This window comes from Pan paniscus, chromosome 13 (genome assembly GCF_029289425.2).
Source record: "Pan paniscus chromosome 13, NHGRI_mPanPan1-v2.0_pri, whole genome shotgun sequence".
Taxonomy (NCBI): domain Eukaryota; kingdom Metazoa; phylum Chordata; class Mammalia; order Primates; family Hominidae; genus Pan; species Pan paniscus.
This window is the reverse complement of record NC_073262.2, coordinates 67,268,786-67,287,912: the sequence shown is the minus strand read 5'-3', so window position 1 is coordinate 67,287,912 and position 19,127 is coordinate 67,268,786. Positions and strand designations below refer to the sequence as shown.

Genomic DNA, 19,127 nt, shown 5'->3' with positions numbered 1-19,127 from the left:
AATGTAAGCTTCTCTCATTACCATAAAACTAATAGTCTTTCTAATTCCAGACACCTTCAGGTTTACTCATGCTTTACTGAGAATTCTCAAAATCTCAGTAGTTTTCTATAGTGATTGGACTCCTTGCTCCCTATCAACCCCCCAATCTTTGGCTGCGGAGTGGATGGAAGAAGAGGCACGTGGGGAAGGACTGGGGCAAACCCTCTGGTGTCCTGGCCTCCTGGCCCGGTGGGGACTGTCATGGCGGCCCAGCAACAGCTTAGGTGATCTCAGATGGCAGAGCAGAAAGAATGCAAGGGTATGAAGGTCAGGGCTGCGCGGACCCCTATCCCGCCTGCGGTCCTCCCGGCAAGCCCAGCGGGAGCGCCCGCTCGGCTGGGTCCCCGCCTCCAGCGGCGCCGGGGCCGCCCAGACCCTGGGCTCAGCCTCGCGCCCCGGTGCCCACCTGAGGAGGCGGCGGTCCCGGCCTCGCGTCCCGGATGGGACGGCGCGGGAGCAATGCCAGTGGCCCCGAGCGCCCCGGGCCACGCGCGGGGCCGGCCAGCCGCTCTCGCGCCCTCCCCGCCCCCTCCGCGCCTTGCCTCGCCGCCCGCGGCCCCCACCCACCGGCCGCTCCTCCCCTCTCCCCACCCTCCTCCTCCGCCCCCTCCCCTCCCCCGCCGCCTCGCAGATAGCTCGGCCGCGCGTCTCAGCCGCCGGGGCCCCGAGCGCAGGCGGCGAGGCCACCACACCTGCAGAGCGCTCGGGCTGCCTAGCCGGCACCTCGCCTCCCGCCGCGCAAACCCCTTCTCCCCACGCGCCGAGTCTCCCATGACGCCCGAGCCCCCCGGCCGGCGACAATGACCACTTCCCTGCAAGATGGGCAGAGCGCCGCGAGCAGGGCGGCTGCCCGGGATTCGCCGCTGGCCGCCCAGGTGTGTGGCGCTGCCCAGGGGAGGGGCGACGCCCACGACCTGGCGCCGGCCCCCTGGCTGCACGCGCGAGCGCTCCTGCCCCTTCCGGACGGGACCCGCGGCTGTGCTGCAGACAGGTAGGCAACCCTGGAGGGCGCGGGGGAGTGTCCTGGCTGGGCAGCCGGCGAGGGGGTGAGGAGGCGGTCCTAGGGGGTGAGCCATGTGCCCAGAGCTGGGCCAAGTTTGTAAAAGTCTCTGAAGACAATCCCCTTTGAGCTGGCTCCTACCGGATCAGCAGGACATTGCGATCTCACAGCGCCTTATAAATAGCATCACCGTTTCATTGAGAGCTCTCATCTCTCTCGCCTCTGCCCATCGGTGGTGAAACTAGGAGGTCAGGCTGCAGGTTGATCACCTTCTGTTCCTTCGTGGCCATGCATTTTCACAAAGTAAACTCTATTTTATTTTATATGTTTTAAAAAAATCGTAGCATAAATGTATTCACCTCCCACATAGAGTCTTACAGCGACCCTGTAGAAGCAAAGCATGGATTGACATTCGAGCAGTCTTGCTGTTCGGCAGGAAAGAATAGAGGCTTTAAAGGGTTTCCCAATCTCCATAGCATTCAGCACTAAGTGCCTTTAGAGTTGCACATACTTTCGGAAAGAAAAAGGGTTACAGCAATACAAAAATCTATAGTCCTTTATATTCATACATTTAAATGTTACTTTTTTTTTCCTGATTTTCAAAGCGCTCCAACTTCAGTGAAGTTAAAATTACTCTCCAGTGGACTATAGTACATTTATACTAGCAAGTTCTATTAACTTACCGCCTCAAAACACTGCCTTGCTGTTTAATATCTATAAGCACTTGAAAAATCAACAGACTGTGTGTGGGCAACATTGTGAATGAAATTTGAAGTGAGATGAACCACAGCTATAATTAATAAATCATAACTTCCAAAAGTGATTAGTAAAATATCATAAGGATGAATGCACTAAATGCAACTTAGAGACTGTCAATATCATGGATGCATAACAATGTATGACTTCTCAGATGATGTTTGGATTAGTAATTGTATAGTCTATATTTCTGTTTCAGGAAAATTATCAAAAGTGATGGAGTTTCTATGCCTGGTGATTTAAAGGCAAGAGAGAGAGAAGGCGGTGGTGGGGGGGGGGGGGGGTGGTAGGAGGAGAGAGAGAGAGAGAGAGACAGAAAGAGAGGAACTATAGGACATTTGTTTGTATCTAATTAACATACTGTATTTTGACCCATAGAAAGTACATCACAGACCTTTTCTATATACTTTATATAATATGAGCCTTGTCACAGAGTGGTACATGTTCGCCTTAGCACACTTTTTATTCCTGACAGCAATTATATTTTACATTCTGTTTTATGTAAATTACATCCTATGTTCTCTTACTGTAGGAGAAAAAAGAAAGATCTTGATGTTCCGGAAATGCCATCTATTCCAAACCCTTTTCCTGAGCTATGCTGTTCTCCATTTACATCTGTGTTGTCAGCAGACCTGTTTCCCAAAGCAAATTCAAGGAAAAAACAGGTATGCATTTTTAAATTTTAAAATTCAAAAATCTTAGGAGTTCTGAATCCATACAGTCTTTAAGGTGTTCCGTAATTTACAGTATTAACAAAGGATTAGCATGGGCTCTGTTAAATAACTCTGTTGACTGACATGGTCCTTTGGCATTATTTTCCATTTAGGGCCTTATTCTTCTAAGCCGTATAATGGGAATGTTAAAACCTACCTCCGAGGGTCTTGGGATGGATTAAAACAGAGAATATATATAAAGTGCAGTGGTTGAGAACAATAATCATTCACCAGATAGGTAGAAGAGATGATCATTTTTAAGCCAGGAATTGGGCAGAGGCTGGGACGGGGTGGGCAGTAGTAGTGGGGTGAGAAGGGGATTGACTGATTCCTTTAATACTTTCTTTAATTTTTCACATTTTCAACCCAAGCCAACCTCATTTACTAAAGGAAAGTGATATAGTGATGCTGTGGCAAAAGGTATTTAGAGTTTAGGGTCAACATGTCTTCATTTCAGTGGATTCCTCAGTTTGGAGGCTCTGGCTGCAGAAGATAGATGACTCGTAGTGATAATTAGAAGACTAAGGACCATATCTTTATGATTTTCTCCTTTTCTAGTTTGGGATTGACTTAAGCAAATTAGATTTTAAGGACCAAGCAACTAACAGAAAATACATCATGGCTGTACATTTGGAGGGGAAAAAAATAGTGTATCATAGAATAATTCATCTCTTGTCATATACTTTCTCCCAGTTTTGACCCAGCAAAACAAAGAGAAGCCTCACTAGACAAAATGCACCTTATTCTTACAAGGGTGGAAACAATACATTGAAATAGCCAGGTACTTGAAATGGGAGAAGGATAATGAACAGCGAGGACAAGACAGTTGGCTATTTTTCCGCGTCTATTGCTCTCTTTCTTATTTCTGCACCTTTATTGCTTCTAATGGGTTCAACTATGTGTGTTTATATTTTTAGGAATGGAGGAAATACCTTAGGAAGCAGATGAATTATTGATCATATACAGAAATGATAGAGACAGTAGGAAATATGTTTGATGGAAGCCCTGTGTATATATTTTTGGGGGGAGGGGCTTGAAGTCACTTGGTACACAGGTTTTTGGGTAAGGATTGGAGAAAATGGGAGTAAATTTTTCTAGAAACAGAACTATGTTCTGAATTGGCATCTTTGAAAGGGGAAATAAACCCTTAAGTGGGTGGGACTGTAACTTTGTTTGGGGAGACAAAGAGGAGACTCTCTTGAGACCTTTATTATCAGGATGAGGTTTAAAGTCAGATCCCAAGGAAAAAACAGCCCTAGTGAAACTTCCAAGCTCTTTGAGAGTTGACTTTTTGGTTTGGATAGAAAATGGAAGTAAGGATAATAGATTTGACTGTGTGCCATGGTAGTGGAAAAAAAAAAAAAAGAGGCCGGGCGCGGTGGCTCACGCCTGTAATCCCAGTAATCCCAGCACTTTGGGAGGCTGAGGCGGGCAGATCACGAAGTCTGAAGATTGAGACCATCCTGTCCAACATGGTAAAACTCCGTCTCCACTAAAAATACAAAAATTAGCTGGGTGTGGTGGCCTGCACCTGTAGTCCCAGCTACTCGGGAGGCGGAGGCAGAAGAATCGCTTGAACCCAGGAGGCGGAGGCTGCAGTGAGCTGAGATTGTGCCACTGCACTCCACTCTGAACGACAGAGCGAGAATCTGTCCCCCGCTGACACTACCCCCCCCCCCCAGAAAAAAAGATTCTGGATTGTCCTTGAGCCAGAGTAAGAAAAGGAAATGTCTGATGATGACATAATGGTCATCTGGAAGAATTTAATAGGTAGTTCCCAAATTACTAAGGGCCTGCTATGTTTCTCACAAATCCTAGGCAGTAAGGCCCCTAGCTAAGCAACAACACCATGCAAGATATATTTAAAAGATGGGGCTTTGATTTGGGGTTGTGGTAGCGGGTGGAGCCTGAACCAGAAGGAAAGTAAAGGGAAGGAGATCTGGGCTAACTCACTTTAATGCTATGAATGGACACTTGCAGAATGCCTGTGTCTGAGAGATTTGTTGATGATGCAGGGTTTGTTTTGAATAGAAAGTGAGAAGAGGTGTTGGTATGCTTATGTTAGTATAGGGGACAAAAGAGAAAGGATGGGTAAAGTGCCAGGGTTAAGGGAGGATGTGCCCTAAGTGTGGATAGTCATCAGACTAGAGTAAGACGTCTTAGAGATTGATGACATTTCCTCAGATCAGGTTTAAATTGGAAAATGGGCAAAAAAAAAAAATAGCAAACTGGAAATGGGGAAAAGGTGATATTCTTATTGACCCCAATAGGTTTCCTGCTCTGGCCTTGTATCCTGTGTCCACAATGACCTTCTCAAAGAACACTGTACCCACACACACAGCTGTACTGTTCCCTGAGCAGAGAGTCCCCGCCTGATTTTTAAAGATCAATCCCAGAGGGCTGTCCCTACCTTTGAAGGGCCCTTCTTGCTGATCTCTTCCTTGGCCCAATGGTTGAGATCTCTATGAAGACAAGGGTACCCCAAAGTTGAGGAGGAGGGAGGCTGCTTTTTACTTTCTTTTATGTTTCCTTTTTCCCCCACCTAGACTTTGCATTTAGAACTGATCCTTTTGCTTTAGTTTCTTTATACACACTCAGTTCTTTGAAATGAGGAAGGTTTTGAGAATAGATGACTCTATGTAAGTGAGTCCCCCAACTCAGTAGCTTTGCAACACATATTACCCTTTTACAAGATGCTGTTTTTGGCCCAGTTTATCTGTAACCTTCAGTTGAGATGATGTAAGTGACTATGCGATATGTTCTACTGAGTATTATTTATGGTTGAAATATTATAGGAGAAGATGTCTCTTTACTTTATATTCTCTCTCATTTGTCCTGTTTAACCATTCCAGTCGTTTTAGTGATTCTTTTCTCTCCACAGAAAAAGTGAAGAAAATAATTGTACTTGTTATTTACAAATCAATGACCAGAAAAGTTGAGAGAATCCAGACTAAAAATGTTAAATTTCATCTGGCCTTTCAAAATCACAGTCAAAAACCATCTTACAAGTCATAAGTTTTGTTTACTATTTGAGATGCCTACATAATGCATGAGTGGTAAAGTGCATTGAAGCCACAAATGGGATATGTTTTATCACTTTTTGCAAATAAAATGTCCCAAAGTGTACAATGCTGTAGGCTTTCAGTACCATTATTTTTAAATGAAAGCTAGAATGAGAGAGAATCCATATTCTTTTTTTTTTTTTTTTGAGACGGAGTCTCGCTCTGTCGCCCAGGCTGGAGTGCAGTGGCACAATCTCGGCTTACTGCAAGCTCTGCCTCCTGGGTTCACGCCATTCTCCTGCCTCAGCCTCCGGAGTAGCTGGGACTACAGGCGCCTGCCACCACACCCAGCTAATTTTTTTGTATTTTTAGTAGAGACAGGGTTTCACCATGTTAGCCAGGATGATCTCCATCTCCTGACCTCATGATCCGCCCGCCTCGGCCTCCCAAAGTGCTGGGATTACAGGCATGAGCCCCTGCGCCCCGCGAGAATTCATATTCTTTATTCCCTTTCCCTCTTTTTATGATGGCCAGATTTCCTAGACATCTTTCTTTGTGTTTACTAATAAAGCAAATTTAAAGTATACCTTCCCTTACATACATGGTCCAGAAAAGTTACTTATATTAAAAGTGACTTCCATTATGAACTTAATCTCTTTTTTCTAATTTCTGATTTAAATTTATAAGGAAATCATCTGTTAGTAATGAACCCTAAAAACCTATTGTTTGAAGAAAAGCAAAGAGTTAGAAATCTTTATTTAGCTCTTGCAGCAGAATCAGTTCTTGTCTTTTTTGTTGACCCCTAGGTAATTTTTGTGCTTGGACATAGCCTGTGTAGTAGCTCTGGTTAATTGCTTCCCAGGACTATGTTGTACAACTAAGTAAGAATAAAGCCTCTGAAGGCTTTAGAGATTTAAAAAATGCTATGAAAACCAGTGTCATGAAATGTTTGAGTTGGATGGGATTTTTCAGATCTTCTATTCCAATGTTCTTCTTTAGTGATATGTAAATTGAGTTTAAGGAATGCTATGTGGCACAGCCAGCACCTGAAATCTGGATTTCTTGAGGCTTTGACAGTCCCTTTTTAGGAAGGTACAATTTCTAAAGAAAGCAAGGACTGTAAATAAGAGTAGTATAATAATACATGTATACCAGTGTTGTTAGTTACAACTCTCCTCATAACACAAGAAGAACAGGGGAGACAAACGCCATTTGTTAATATTCATCTAAGGACCTGGAATTCCTCTTTTTATTTCTTCCCGAAATGTAACTATGTTTTTTCTTCTAGCTTTCTTCTCCATCTTCTCCCTAAAATTGGTCTGAGAAATCTATCCAATATTTGATTTTATTATCAAATAAGATTTATTAGTATTATTAATAACCAGCTTTTGTGTGTAGTTTACGGTCCACAGGATATTATTTCATGGGAACACAAGAAAATGAGTATGTCACCTGCATTTTAAGATTACAAAAAGAGTATGCAAAAACCGGAAGGGATTTGCCCATGCTTCCACAGTTTAAATAAAGGGAGATCAAAAAGAGTATCATGTCTCAATGTGTCCTGTCCCTTACCACAGTGTTTCTAGTGTATTCTTTATTAAATTAAGCCTTTTTTTTATGTCTCAGAAAAATAAAAATTTATCTCAAATAATTAAAAAATTAGTTTTCCATATGCTCGGCCTTTTATTTCTTTTTTCTCTACCATGTCACGGACTTTCAAAGGATAAGCAGATCTCTGTCCCCAAATTAAAGGGCCTCTTATATCATTCCTTTGTGATGCCAGTAATTACCCCACTTTGGACATGCTGAACTTGTATGTGTGGTCCTATAGGAATCTTGTGTGGCTGCTACATTAACTGAAATTTCATGTACTTATTTTTCTAGTATACATAGAAGTAAAAGAAGAGAAACCCATGTACATATTGTAGTTTTTCCAGACTCAGCAATTATCAAGATTTTGCCTCATTTACTCCATCTATTTCTTTTTTAAAAATTTTATTTTCTTTGCTAAAGTATTTTGAAGTATAACCTGGACACCCCATCATTGCATCTCTACGTAGTTTTGTATTCATCTCTGAAAAATGAATTTTCTTTTATATCCCAAATGCCATTATTCCCTAACAGAAATAACAGCAATTCCTTGGTATCGTCTAAAACCATTCATAATTGAATTTTCTCAGTTGGAATGGCTCATGAAATTCTCAAATTACAAACTGCTTAGCTTTCAAATGTCTGAAAATTAGCTCTTTGGAAGTTTAAATTCATTTTTAGATGGAAACAACATCATAAATTGTATTTAGGCCCTCTGAGCTATTTTACAAAATCCCATTTAATTGGAAACAAAACTTATATGCAGAAAGAATGATAGAAACAATACTCTCTCCTATTAGGGTTTCAAACAAATCTATCTTTCCAACGGCAATTTGCTACTTTTGAGTGCTGTCACTTGATGAATATAATTTTTTGGGAGAATTTGAAAGTGTGCAGATCTTTGTAGCAGTGTTGAAGCAGGCTTTACAGCTGCACTTCTCAAAGTGTGGTCATTAAATCACCTTCCTCAGAATCAGCAGGGTTGCTTATTAAAAATATGGATACTTGGACCTCTTGCAAAACCCACTGAATAGGAATGTTCTGGGGGAGGTTATAGGAATTTGATTTTTTATATTTTTTTCTCTTTGATATGTATACAAATCAGTGCTACTCTTAATCTCTACCATTTTCAAACTGGGGCAATTGGACCTTTCAAAACTGAGGACAGTTCTGTTTTGTTGACAAAGGTGAGTATGTTACAAATGGCCTTTAGTTGGTATTTTAGCCAGGTATTGATTGTTCAGACAAAACAGAGCCTCAAATGAACCAGCCTGAAAGGCTGTGTTGTAGTACCTGAAGGCCAAAAGGTCACTGGTCTCATGAGAGGCTGAAATTGGGAACAAGAAAGTCAGCAAAAATCAAGTCAACCACTTTCTCTATTCTCTCTCTTTTGTTCTCCCACAAACATACCACATAGTCTCTGCCTCTCCTTGCAAATTCACATCATTTTTGAGATTTCTTTGCAGTGTTGCTTGCCCTGATTTCATGTCAGTGCCAGCGGCCTCAAGTGGCTGCTCCCAAGTTTTCCACCTATTAGTGGTTCAGTACTTGGTAACTGACTGGGAACTGTATCTGGAGAGGTATGTTAGTCCAGTGTGTCCAGCTCCTATTCAATCAGATGTGGCCAAGGGGACAGTGGGCCCTGGACCACTGTTCAGTCTGCAAGGGTGTGGTAACATGTGAGAAAGAGGTACAGGTTTAGTAGGTATGGCATATGGAGGCACTATGTCCTAGGGGCAGCTAGTGTCCTAGGGGAAAAAAAAGATCTCAAACAGGACACAAAAACGAATTCTAATCATATTTATATGATATATGATGATCCACCAATTGGTTTATTTGACTTAACGTACCCAGTTCAGAGTGTTCAGCTCCTTTGTCTCAATTCACTTAATGTACGTGAAGCATACTTATTGGGCAGTTGTTTCAGTTGATGTCACCCTTCAGGGATGCTCAGCTTCCTTGTCCATTGTCCTGAGCTTACGTCTTACTGAGGTCCCTTAACCCCTGATGACAGGAATTACCAACTCAGGTTCCTTCCCACCTTATGCTAGTTACCTTCATTGTAGGAGAAGTTAGCTTTCTTTTCCTATTTTAAAACTTAAATCCCCTAGCAGATCTTCTATTTGTCAAGGTTTTATTTCTAGTTTGAAGGTTGCCTTTAATTTTTGGTTAATTTGCAGGGTACATTTGCAGTCCAAGCTTTATCTACAATATGGGTTTTCTTTTTAACGTTATTGAAATCTCAGCTTCTGGTTTGTTTTTCCCTGGGGCATATAATATGTTCTGTCAAGAGAAAGAAAATTGGAGTCATCATGGTTCAATATAAGTGTGGATTTTAATTAATATAAAAAAGATTTCTGCAGTCTTATGGATATTGCTTTGAAAAAACGTCAGCTTATGTCAAATAGTAATAAACTCTATTGTATAAGTATATGCTTATGTGTATTTCAATGGTGGTAAGCAGACCTGAGAATTGTCCTTTTGACATTACAGATAAAGGTCAGCTCAAGGGAGACCCCAGGGAATGGCCACAAGTCTTTGCCAAGGCAAGGGAGTAGAAAGAAAGGGTTCAGGATTAATTTAGAAGAGAAATGGCAGGACTGATATAGGGAGACCATCCTTTACTTCTTGTCCTTTTCTTTGGCCCACTCGTTTAACATTTTTTCAAAGCCACAGAAAAAATAAACACAAATAGGAGGTTTAATATTCTTAACCAGCTTACAAATGCTTGTATTCCAGAAGATCTTTAATAAATTGGCCATTTATTCACATACATTTTTCCATAGACGTATTGTTACATGCAGTGGTTAGGTTGTCAGGCCAAAGCCTTAAAATCCATAATGGCTCCAAAGTATAGTACTCTTACAACATTGCGTGTACCGTTTTTAAAATTGCTTCTGTGGAAAGATGTGTCAATATGATGTGACTGAAAGATATTGGAACAGGAATCAGCAAACCTAGTTTTTAATACAGTCCTACTACAGATGAGGGGTGTTATATCAGCCCATTGCTCACCCTTTCTGTACCTGAGAGCTCTACAATTTTATTGTATTCCTAGAGCAAGTGATTCTGATGGCTCCAGAAGCAGTAATGGCTCCTGTGCAGCAGATATACGAGTCGTGGAAAGCAGGGTTTCTTTTGTTCCACTAGCGCTAGAAGCTCCCTCTCAGCCTCTGTTCAGGTATTCCCATATAGTGACCACACTTTTTTGTGATAAAGAGTATGTTTGGGGTGTCATAGGACAAAGAGCACAGGAGTCACATTCATGGAAATAATTGGGGCAGAAGGGTCTGGTTAAACTAGAAACTGCAGCAAAGTCATAGTTCAAATATTAGAAGAAGAATCAGAAAAGGAATCACATCTAGTAGGAGCCAGCTCAAGTGGTGAAGTTAAAGTACAGGACCAAGCATCTAAACTTAGAAATAAGGATACGAGATAAGATGTGACCACTTGAGGCCGGCATAGGTCCAATACATATTTGGCTCTACTTGGTTTAATAGGTATGGGGTGGTCGTAACCTCTGAATTCTCTAAATTTATCTTTCTCCACCCTCAAATCATTTATTTGATTACTTAAGCCAAAATTCAAGGAGTCCACTTTCTGTTCTTGTTAAGTACTGCTACATCTTTCATCAAAGTAGGCTTGAATCTATATACATCTCCCCATCTCTGCTGCCACCATCCTAATTTAGCCATTGTCTTCTCACCTACAGGAGCCCCATAAATGGCCTCCTTTCTTCTGTGTTAGCTTATCTTGGTTCATTCTACATACACTTGTTATAGGGAACTTTCAGAAAGGTAAATCACAGCATGTAATTTCCTGGTTTAAAAAATTTTAATACCTTAGAATGAAATCCACGTTTCTTCCTTTGACAGGACTCTCCATGGCTTTGTCCCTGGCTACCTCTTAAACCTCATGTACATTCTACCCTTTGTTCATTAGACTCCAGCCACAGTCCTATCTATTTGTGAACTTAGCAAACTTTTTTTTCTATCTCCAAGGCTTTATCGTAGCTGTTTTCTGAGTCTGGAACCTATTTCCCTGGCTCCTGACATACCTGATTCCTCTTTATTCTCTAGATTTCAGTATAAGGTCATCTCATCCAGGAGATTTTTTTTTTTGACCAGCCTAAATGTAGCCTGTTTTTTTTTTTTTTTTTTTTAATTTTTTTTTCCCATCACATTTCTCAGTTTGTTTCCTTGGCTGCACTTACCATAATCCGAATTGTCTCATTTATCTATTTGGTCTAGTTGTTTTATTCTTTTTCCCTCTATGTGAATTATCTTGGCTTTATTGTTCTTGGGTTATTTCATGGAAAGAATGAATGAGTAAATGGATTATTGAAGATACATAGTTAAAACTAATTTAACAAATTATATTTTGACATGTTTATTCTAATCATTTTCAGTCATCTTCATTAAATTAGAATAAAATTAAATTTGATTAACAGATTCTATTTACCAAAATAAATTATATTTTTATTTTTTAAAATTTTTTCTTGACAATTATTTCTTTGTAATGCAAAAATAAAATTGAATCTAGATCCTGGACTAAGTGGATTTTAAAAGTACGTATCTTTTGTTTTCATTTAACACATATGAAAATTTGATCTGTGTAATCAAGATATTTCTGATTTTATACATTATTTTTTATATAGTATAATTATAAGTGAGTGCCCAGTGAACTGCTATACTGTCTTTAAGTTTACTGTGTGTTCATAAGATCCACAGCTTTAGAAAAGATTAAGTGGAAATATTACTTAGGTTTATAGTATGAGTCTCTCATGGCAAGAGGTATATGCTAGCAAATGTTTTAATTATTAAGAATTAATGTCAGTGGTGAATTATTTAGGTCAGTGTTCATCAGATGGAAGTGGGGAGACATATACCCTTTGAAAATACATGAAGACTTTCCAAGGGTTGTCAAACATAGATTTAAGAGAATCAGTTTTCACTTCCTGAGAACCCACCTGTGCTCCCAGTAAGCTCCTCTTGGTGCATTACCCTGGGGCGTGTAAACATCCAGGGCATCACACACAGGGAAAGCTTCCTTTAGTGATTAATCAAAGCATCACAAATAAGAAGGAGTTCCTTTTTAATGTCTTAAGCCTCTTTCTGTTAAGGGTGAATCATGGTGGAAATGAGGATTTTGACCAGTGTTGAAATATTTTGAATTCAGATAGATGATGGTGTGATGAAGTAATCACAATTTTCATTTTTCAGTTTTTGACTTCAGTTCTTCCATGTCCTGACTGTTGTCAAAGAATATATAATAACCCTTGAGGGATAACTTCTTAAGAGCAAAGCAAGGAGTGCATCAGTGAGAAATATTGATTGCTGAAATGGCCTTTTGTCATATATTTAAATGTATTATCTGCTATTCTCGATACATATGTGTAGGATGCTGAAAGAAATCCTATAAAAGCACTGAATTTATGTAATTTATGTAATAAATATGTATTTATAAATGCAAAGAAATCCTATAAAAGCTGAAAGAAAATGCACATACAAACACCTGCTATGATATAGGTTAGTGCTGCTGGTGAAGTTACCTGGGAAGTAGACTTGGAGCACAGGTTTGCCTTCAGGAAGTTTGCTGGGGAGAGCCCGTGGAAACAATACTTGTAGGAATGGACACAGGGAGAAGTTGGGCTGCAGCACAGCCACAGCAAAGGTCCAGTTGATCCCGTAGGAGAGCTCTGGAGCTGGATTGGCCCTACAGAATTGTTCAGAATTAGGGCACAGGTGCTGGGCTGTCTAGGAAATGTCAGAACTTGGGCATGGCAGCTTTCTTTAGCATAGTGCAATGGCAGTCAAGGAGGCCTTAGCCACAAGTCTTAGTGGCTGATACTCTAACAGCTGGGAGAATGAATGCTTCAGTCTTGAAGGAGGTGGGTTTGGATGTTGTGCCACAGTATCTGCCATAGTTAGTAACTGATCTTTTAAAATGTTAATAGAAATCATTTTGGGGACTACCAAAGTTTTCAAGATAAATTGGTTAAAACTCAAGAATAAAACATATACATGATTTCTTTCAAATTTTGTGTGTGTTATTCAATATTGTACTTAAATCTATTTTGGCAAATCATACGATAAACTCTTTATTCCAATTCCAGTCAATTCCCATCCTATTTTATCATAAAATATTTTAATATTTTCTAATACCTAAAAAATGATATGCCAGCTACTGGACTATTTATTTTTTAATGTGCATGTACCATTTGCATTCCTGAAAAACATAAGAAATTTTTGTCATGGTGACTACTACATTTAATAGAACTATTTCTAATTTTATACTTGATTTTTATTTAGTTATATCCAAAAGCTGAAACCCAATGGTGAAAATGTACAGTAACACAATTGCCAAAGGAATTCTATGTACTTCCTAGCACTTCACCATACTCCCCAGAACTCTTAGTCCTGTATTAATTTAACTTTTTTTCTTTTTTTTTTTTCCATTTGTCCAAGGCATGAACGAGGCATTGGCTACTGGGATATATAAGGGATTACTTTGCTTTGTTCCTAGTTGATATGAGATAGACACCATCAATGTATTACTTTAATTTTGACTGCTTTCAGCTATTTCTCTTCTAAGATACAATTCATAATTTATTTTTCAGTGTTTTAAATTTTTTTTTCTCAAAATTTAACTTTGTTTGCTTTTATTTGAGAGGGAGTCTCGCTCTTTTGCCCAGGCTGGAGTGCAGTGGGTGATCTCAGCTCACTACAATCTCCACCTCCTGGGTTCAAGCGATTCTCCTGCCTCAGCCTCCTGAGTAGCTGGGATTATGGGCACTCGCCGCCACACCTGGCTAATTTTTGCATTTTTAGTAGAGATGGTGTTTCATCATGTTGGCCAGGCTGGTCTTGAACTCCTGACCTCAGTTGATCTGCCCGCCTCGGCCTCCCAAAGTACTGGGATTACAGGTGTGAGCCACTGTGCCTGGCCAAAATGTAACTAATTTGAATTGAAAAGTAAAGTTGGGCTTTATTTGATAAAATATAAGTCTGATTTGGCCAATTGCTTTGAGAGTGAGGATTAACTTTCCAATTATATGGCTGACATTTTTCTTTAGAAACTAAATCTGAAGCCTTAAACTTTTGATGAACATATATATAAGACACATTATAAGACAAAAGCATCTTAGGAAAAAAAATTGGAAAGCAATCATGCAGAAGCCTCGTACTTTTGGTTTGGCCAAGGTATGATAAAATTAACACATTTTCCGAGTGTATTAATTTGAACAAAGTACATTTAAGTTGAAGGGTAAAAAATCATTAATGGCTAATGGTAAAGCTTTGTTGATGGTAAAGCTTTGTTGAAACTATCCAGAAATTGATAAAATGAATGAATCTGGGTGACAAATCTTTATCAAGTCAGATGGTTTCTAATTTGTCGTTTTCAGTTGTATTATATGAGGTCCTTAACTGATTTGCTGGTTAACAGATTATTAAAGATTATTTTAGCTCTGATGGAGTTCAAAGATTAACATTGCCCTCCACCACCTGTGTGCTTCCTCTTCTCCCTTGCTCAGATTAATTTTTCTAACTAGCATTTATTATTATCTGACATGTGTTATGTTCACATATATATGCATTCATCTACTGCCTTTTCCCAGTAGAACATAAGCTCTGTGAAGACAGGAACTATTTGTTAATTGAGTAAGCTTTATTTATTCAATCTCTAGCATGTAGAATTATGCCTGGCACTTCACAGGCCCTCAGTAAATTTTTGCTGAATGAAAGAATAAATAAATGGAGAAATGAATGGATAAAGAGCTGGGAAGTCATTGTTATTAAGGGAGAGAATATTTGGAAACGTACTGATATTTTAATATAAATGATATCGAATGTGTAAAGAAACTTTGAAAAGTGAAATTTAGTTTATTTTCCAGGAAGAGTCTGATATTGTTTGATGTTAAAAAAGAGCCTGGTCAGGATAAATGTTTGAGTATTGATTTACCACTATAAGCACATTCTAAATTTGGATTACCCTTGGTCAGAATGGGTTCTGTTCTTTGTCTCTTTGGTTCCCTTGTAAGCATTTTCAGTCTTAGCAGCCCATGTATGCCAGTTAAAAAGCATGCATACTTTATAGGGCTGAGTCCAGTAAAAGCTTTTCAATCAACCCACATTCACAGTGGAAGATTACTTTCATTCCTGGGAAGGGTGACATATGCGTGTGAAACACAGTATTCAGATGAAAGGGCTACTTTGGTATTATTTAACTGTGTATTGGCAAGACTCTAGCCAGTATCTAGTTTCTCTTTAGAGCTATTTTGCATTATATTACAGTACTCTTACTGTGCTGTGCCAAGGAAATTAAGATCAGCTGGAACACTCTGTAGGTCATTGGCTTGGAATCTTAGGGCACTGGGAACTTGATGTTTTGTTTTAATGACCTCATTTAGGCAAAACCTGCCTTTGTCCCAGAAGCCTAAGGGGCCCTTTACAAAACCATGCCTGCACCTTGGGAAAGATGTAGAAGAGGTTCAGAGAAAAATGACTAAATATTTAAAGGTATTGGGTCAACCTCCATGTATAAAGTACTTTATAAATTAATTGACTCTTTAGTCGAGAAAGACAAAGAGGAGTCGTAATGAAAGTCTCTTCAATACAGATTTAGCCGCCAAGTTCCATGATATCTGAAACATACTTTTAAAGTTGAAGGATGTAATTTTAAGAAAAATGGAAAGAAGAAATGATTACACGTCATGTAGGGGCTTATGGGTATTGTGTCGTGGCAAATGATTTCTAAAAGGGATTTCTAGGGGCAATCACTCTTGTGGAATGATGGACCTCCTCCATATTTCTCAAAGTGGGAGTATAAGATGCATATATGCATATGGGATGTGTGGGGATTGTGGGAGGGCCATATGGGAAGTTGCATGATAAACATGGAACACCTTTTTGGAACATTAACTTTAATTGAAAATATGGGAAAAACATTCTTATATTAAAATAAACACTCCTGTATTTATGAGTAGAATACATAATGTGCATGAATTTTTAAGAACAAATTATACGCCTCAGATATTCTTACCCTGAGATGGCAAAGGCTGTACAATTACTTTCTTTTGCATGTTGGGTATCTCTGGTGGAAACATTTGAGAAGTGCTAGTGTAGTTTTCATTTCTGTGGGAAGTGGCTCCTTGTAACTCTCATGAGGGTTGGTTATCTCTTTCTTCTTTAGCCATAGTCCTTTCTAGAGCTTCTCTGATTTTATTGGTATCTATATCACTACCAGTAAAGATATTGGGTTTTAAACATTTGAACTATTTTCCTACTTTACTTTTCTGCAGCTTGGCAGGAAATAGCTCTCAACTAAAGTCTCTGAAGACCACCTTATTCCCGAAGACCTACTTTTGAGTCTTTATGTTGATGTCTGAGCAGTTTTAGACATTTTGACTACTTTTTCCTTCTTGAAATACTTTCTTGACTTCTGCCTCTTAAAGGTTCTGTTGTAGGATTTGAGCGTTGGTATTCCTTAGGGTTTTGTCCTAGAACTTCTTGTTTTCATTTTACTGCCAGGATGATCTCATCTACTTCCACGGCCTCAATTGCAGTGTGCATGTAAGTCTAGGCTAGATCTGTATACTGGGCTGCCTGTTGGATATCTTCATTTATACGGTCCATAGACATCTCAAACTCAGCAGATTCCAAAACAAGTGAATACTCTTCCTCTTAAACTTGCTTCTTCTCTCATGTTTTCCTTCCCTGGAAATAGAATATACTCTTCCTGTACTAGAAAATAAGATATCTTAGCTCTTCTTTGGCTCCTCTTTATTTCTCTCTCCTCATCCAGTTGGGTACCAAGTCCTTTGGGAAGAACAACTCTTGGATTTATCCACTTTTCAAAACTTCTCTGCTATTGCAACAGCTCAGGTCAAATCATCTCTTACATAATTACTTTGAGACTCTCCTCACTGATACTCTATTTTTAGTAGTTTTCTACTCCTAGAGGTGTTGTATGCTTACATGTTTTTATTAAGGAGATAAAATTCATTAAGCATAAAATTAGCCATTCCCAAATCTACAATTTACTGGCATTTACAATTTACTGACATAAGTGCATCCACAGTGTTGTACCACCATCTCTTTTGTCTAGTTTCAAAACATTTTCATTGCCCCCAAAGAAAATTCTATACCCATTGAATAGACATTCTCCATTCTCTTCTCCGTCTCGGCCCCTCGCAACCACAAATCTGCATTCTGTTTGTATGGATTTACCTATTATGGATATTTCATTAAAATGGAATCATATAGTATGTGACCTTTTGCATCTGGTTTCTTTCACTCAGCCTGTTTTGGAAGTTTATCCATGTTGTTGAATGTAATACTAGGATTCTCACCGTGAAGTAATTCCAAACAGTTAGAGAACTAACTTTTTTTTTTTTTTTAAGAAAGAAGAGATTGTTCATACATGATTGCTTCCGCTTTGTGTCTTTGTTCTCAATCCCATTTTATTTCCCCTTTTTCCTGCTGTGAGGGAAACACTGTTCTGAGGTTGGTGAGTATCCTTTCTTTCCATGTTTTTATGCCTTTACACATATAATACTATAATGTGTCCTAATGATTTATTTAAAAATATATTGTATGTCTATCTCTGCAACTTGTTTTCATTTGACATTTTTGATTAATCCATATGAATAAATATAAATCACTTATTTTTATTTTATTTCATTGTATGCATGTACCACAATTTTTTGTTTACCCATTGAAGAAAACTGAGAATTTCTCAATTTCCATCATTAAAGACCACACTATAATATACATTCTTGTGCCTGTGTGCAAGGGTTTCTCTATTGTATGTATTTAGAAGTAGAATTGCTTGGCTGTAGACAGGTGCATGTTCAGTTCTACTAGGTATTGCCAAATTGCTCTCCAAAGTGGTTGTGCCCACCAGCACTATATGCGTCTCCATTTCCACACTTTCTCGTCAACAGCTGGTATTTTCAGAATTTAAAGTTTTTGCCAATGTGGTGAGTGTAATGAGATTTAATTACTGTGTTCATTTGCATTACCTTGATTATTTGTAAGGTTGAGCATCTTTTTATTTGCTTCTGTCCATTCTTACTTCTTCTTTGTGAATTACCTGTATTATTCTGTTGCATTGTTTGCATTTTTTAAAATGACTTGTAAGAATCCTTTATATGGTATTGATAGCTATCTTTTTGCAATTGTAAACATTGCAATTATCTTTTCTCAGTAATTGTGACTTGCTTTAACTTTGTTTATAGTGTTTCTTATGATACAGAATATTTTTGTTTTAATTTAGTTAAATCTAGTTTTGTACTTTTGTGTGTCTTATTTAAGAATTTTTCCCTCTCTGTCCTGAATATTTTTTCATCGAGTTAATTTTTTTTTTTTTTTTTTGAGGTGGTGTCTCACTCTGTCACCCAGGTTAGAGTGCAGTGGCTCGACCTTGGCTCACTGCAACCTCTGCCTCCAGGTTCAAGTGATTCTCCTGCCTCAGACTCCAGACTAGCTGGGATTACAGGTGCCCACCACCACACCCAGCTAATTTTTGTATTTTTAGCAGAGACGGGGTTTCACTATGTTGGCCAGGCTGGTCTCGAACTCCTGACCTTAGGTGATCCTCCTGCCTCAGCCTCCTAAAGTACTAGGATTACTGGTGTGAGCCACCACACCCGGCCTCATGTAGTCATTTTTATGTTTTACTTTACACACTTGGGTTTTTGACATAGCACAATTTATTTTTTTAGGATAGGAATTTGATTTTTTATCCAATGACCATCCATTCATACTAGCACCACTTATTAATCATCTTTTCTTTTCCCAAAGCTTTTTAACATTTTTTCATCATGTATTAAGTTCCCCTTTTCATAGGTGGAAGCAATAATGCTAAATGGCTAATCAAATTATCTTACTCCTAAAACCATTCCATGAATACCCCTCACTCTTCAGATACTGATTTAAATGGGACCCTGAGGTACTATACAGCTGGACCACCTCTCTAATCATGCCTCTAATCCTTTCCATCTCATACTCTGTGCTTTGACCACAC

General features: G+C 39.1%; 1 protein-coding gene across 1 annotated transcript in view; it reads left to right on the top strand.

Moving 5' to 3' along the window:
* The first annotated feature begins 646 nt into the window (after positions 1 to 646).
* GRB14 (growth factor receptor bound protein 14) overlaps positions 647 to 19,127 on the top strand; it is a 128,610-nt gene continuing 110,129 nt past the window's right edge. Inside the window, exons 1-2 of the mRNA XM_034954400.4 lie at positions 647 to 1,030; positions 2,328 to 2,460. Of these exons, the coding sequence (XP_034810291.1) occupies positions 840 to 1,030; positions 2,328 to 2,460 (324 nt within the window). The 5' untranslated portion in view covers positions 647 to 839. The remainder of the gene's footprint in view (positions 1,031 to 2,327; positions 2,461 to 19,127) is intronic.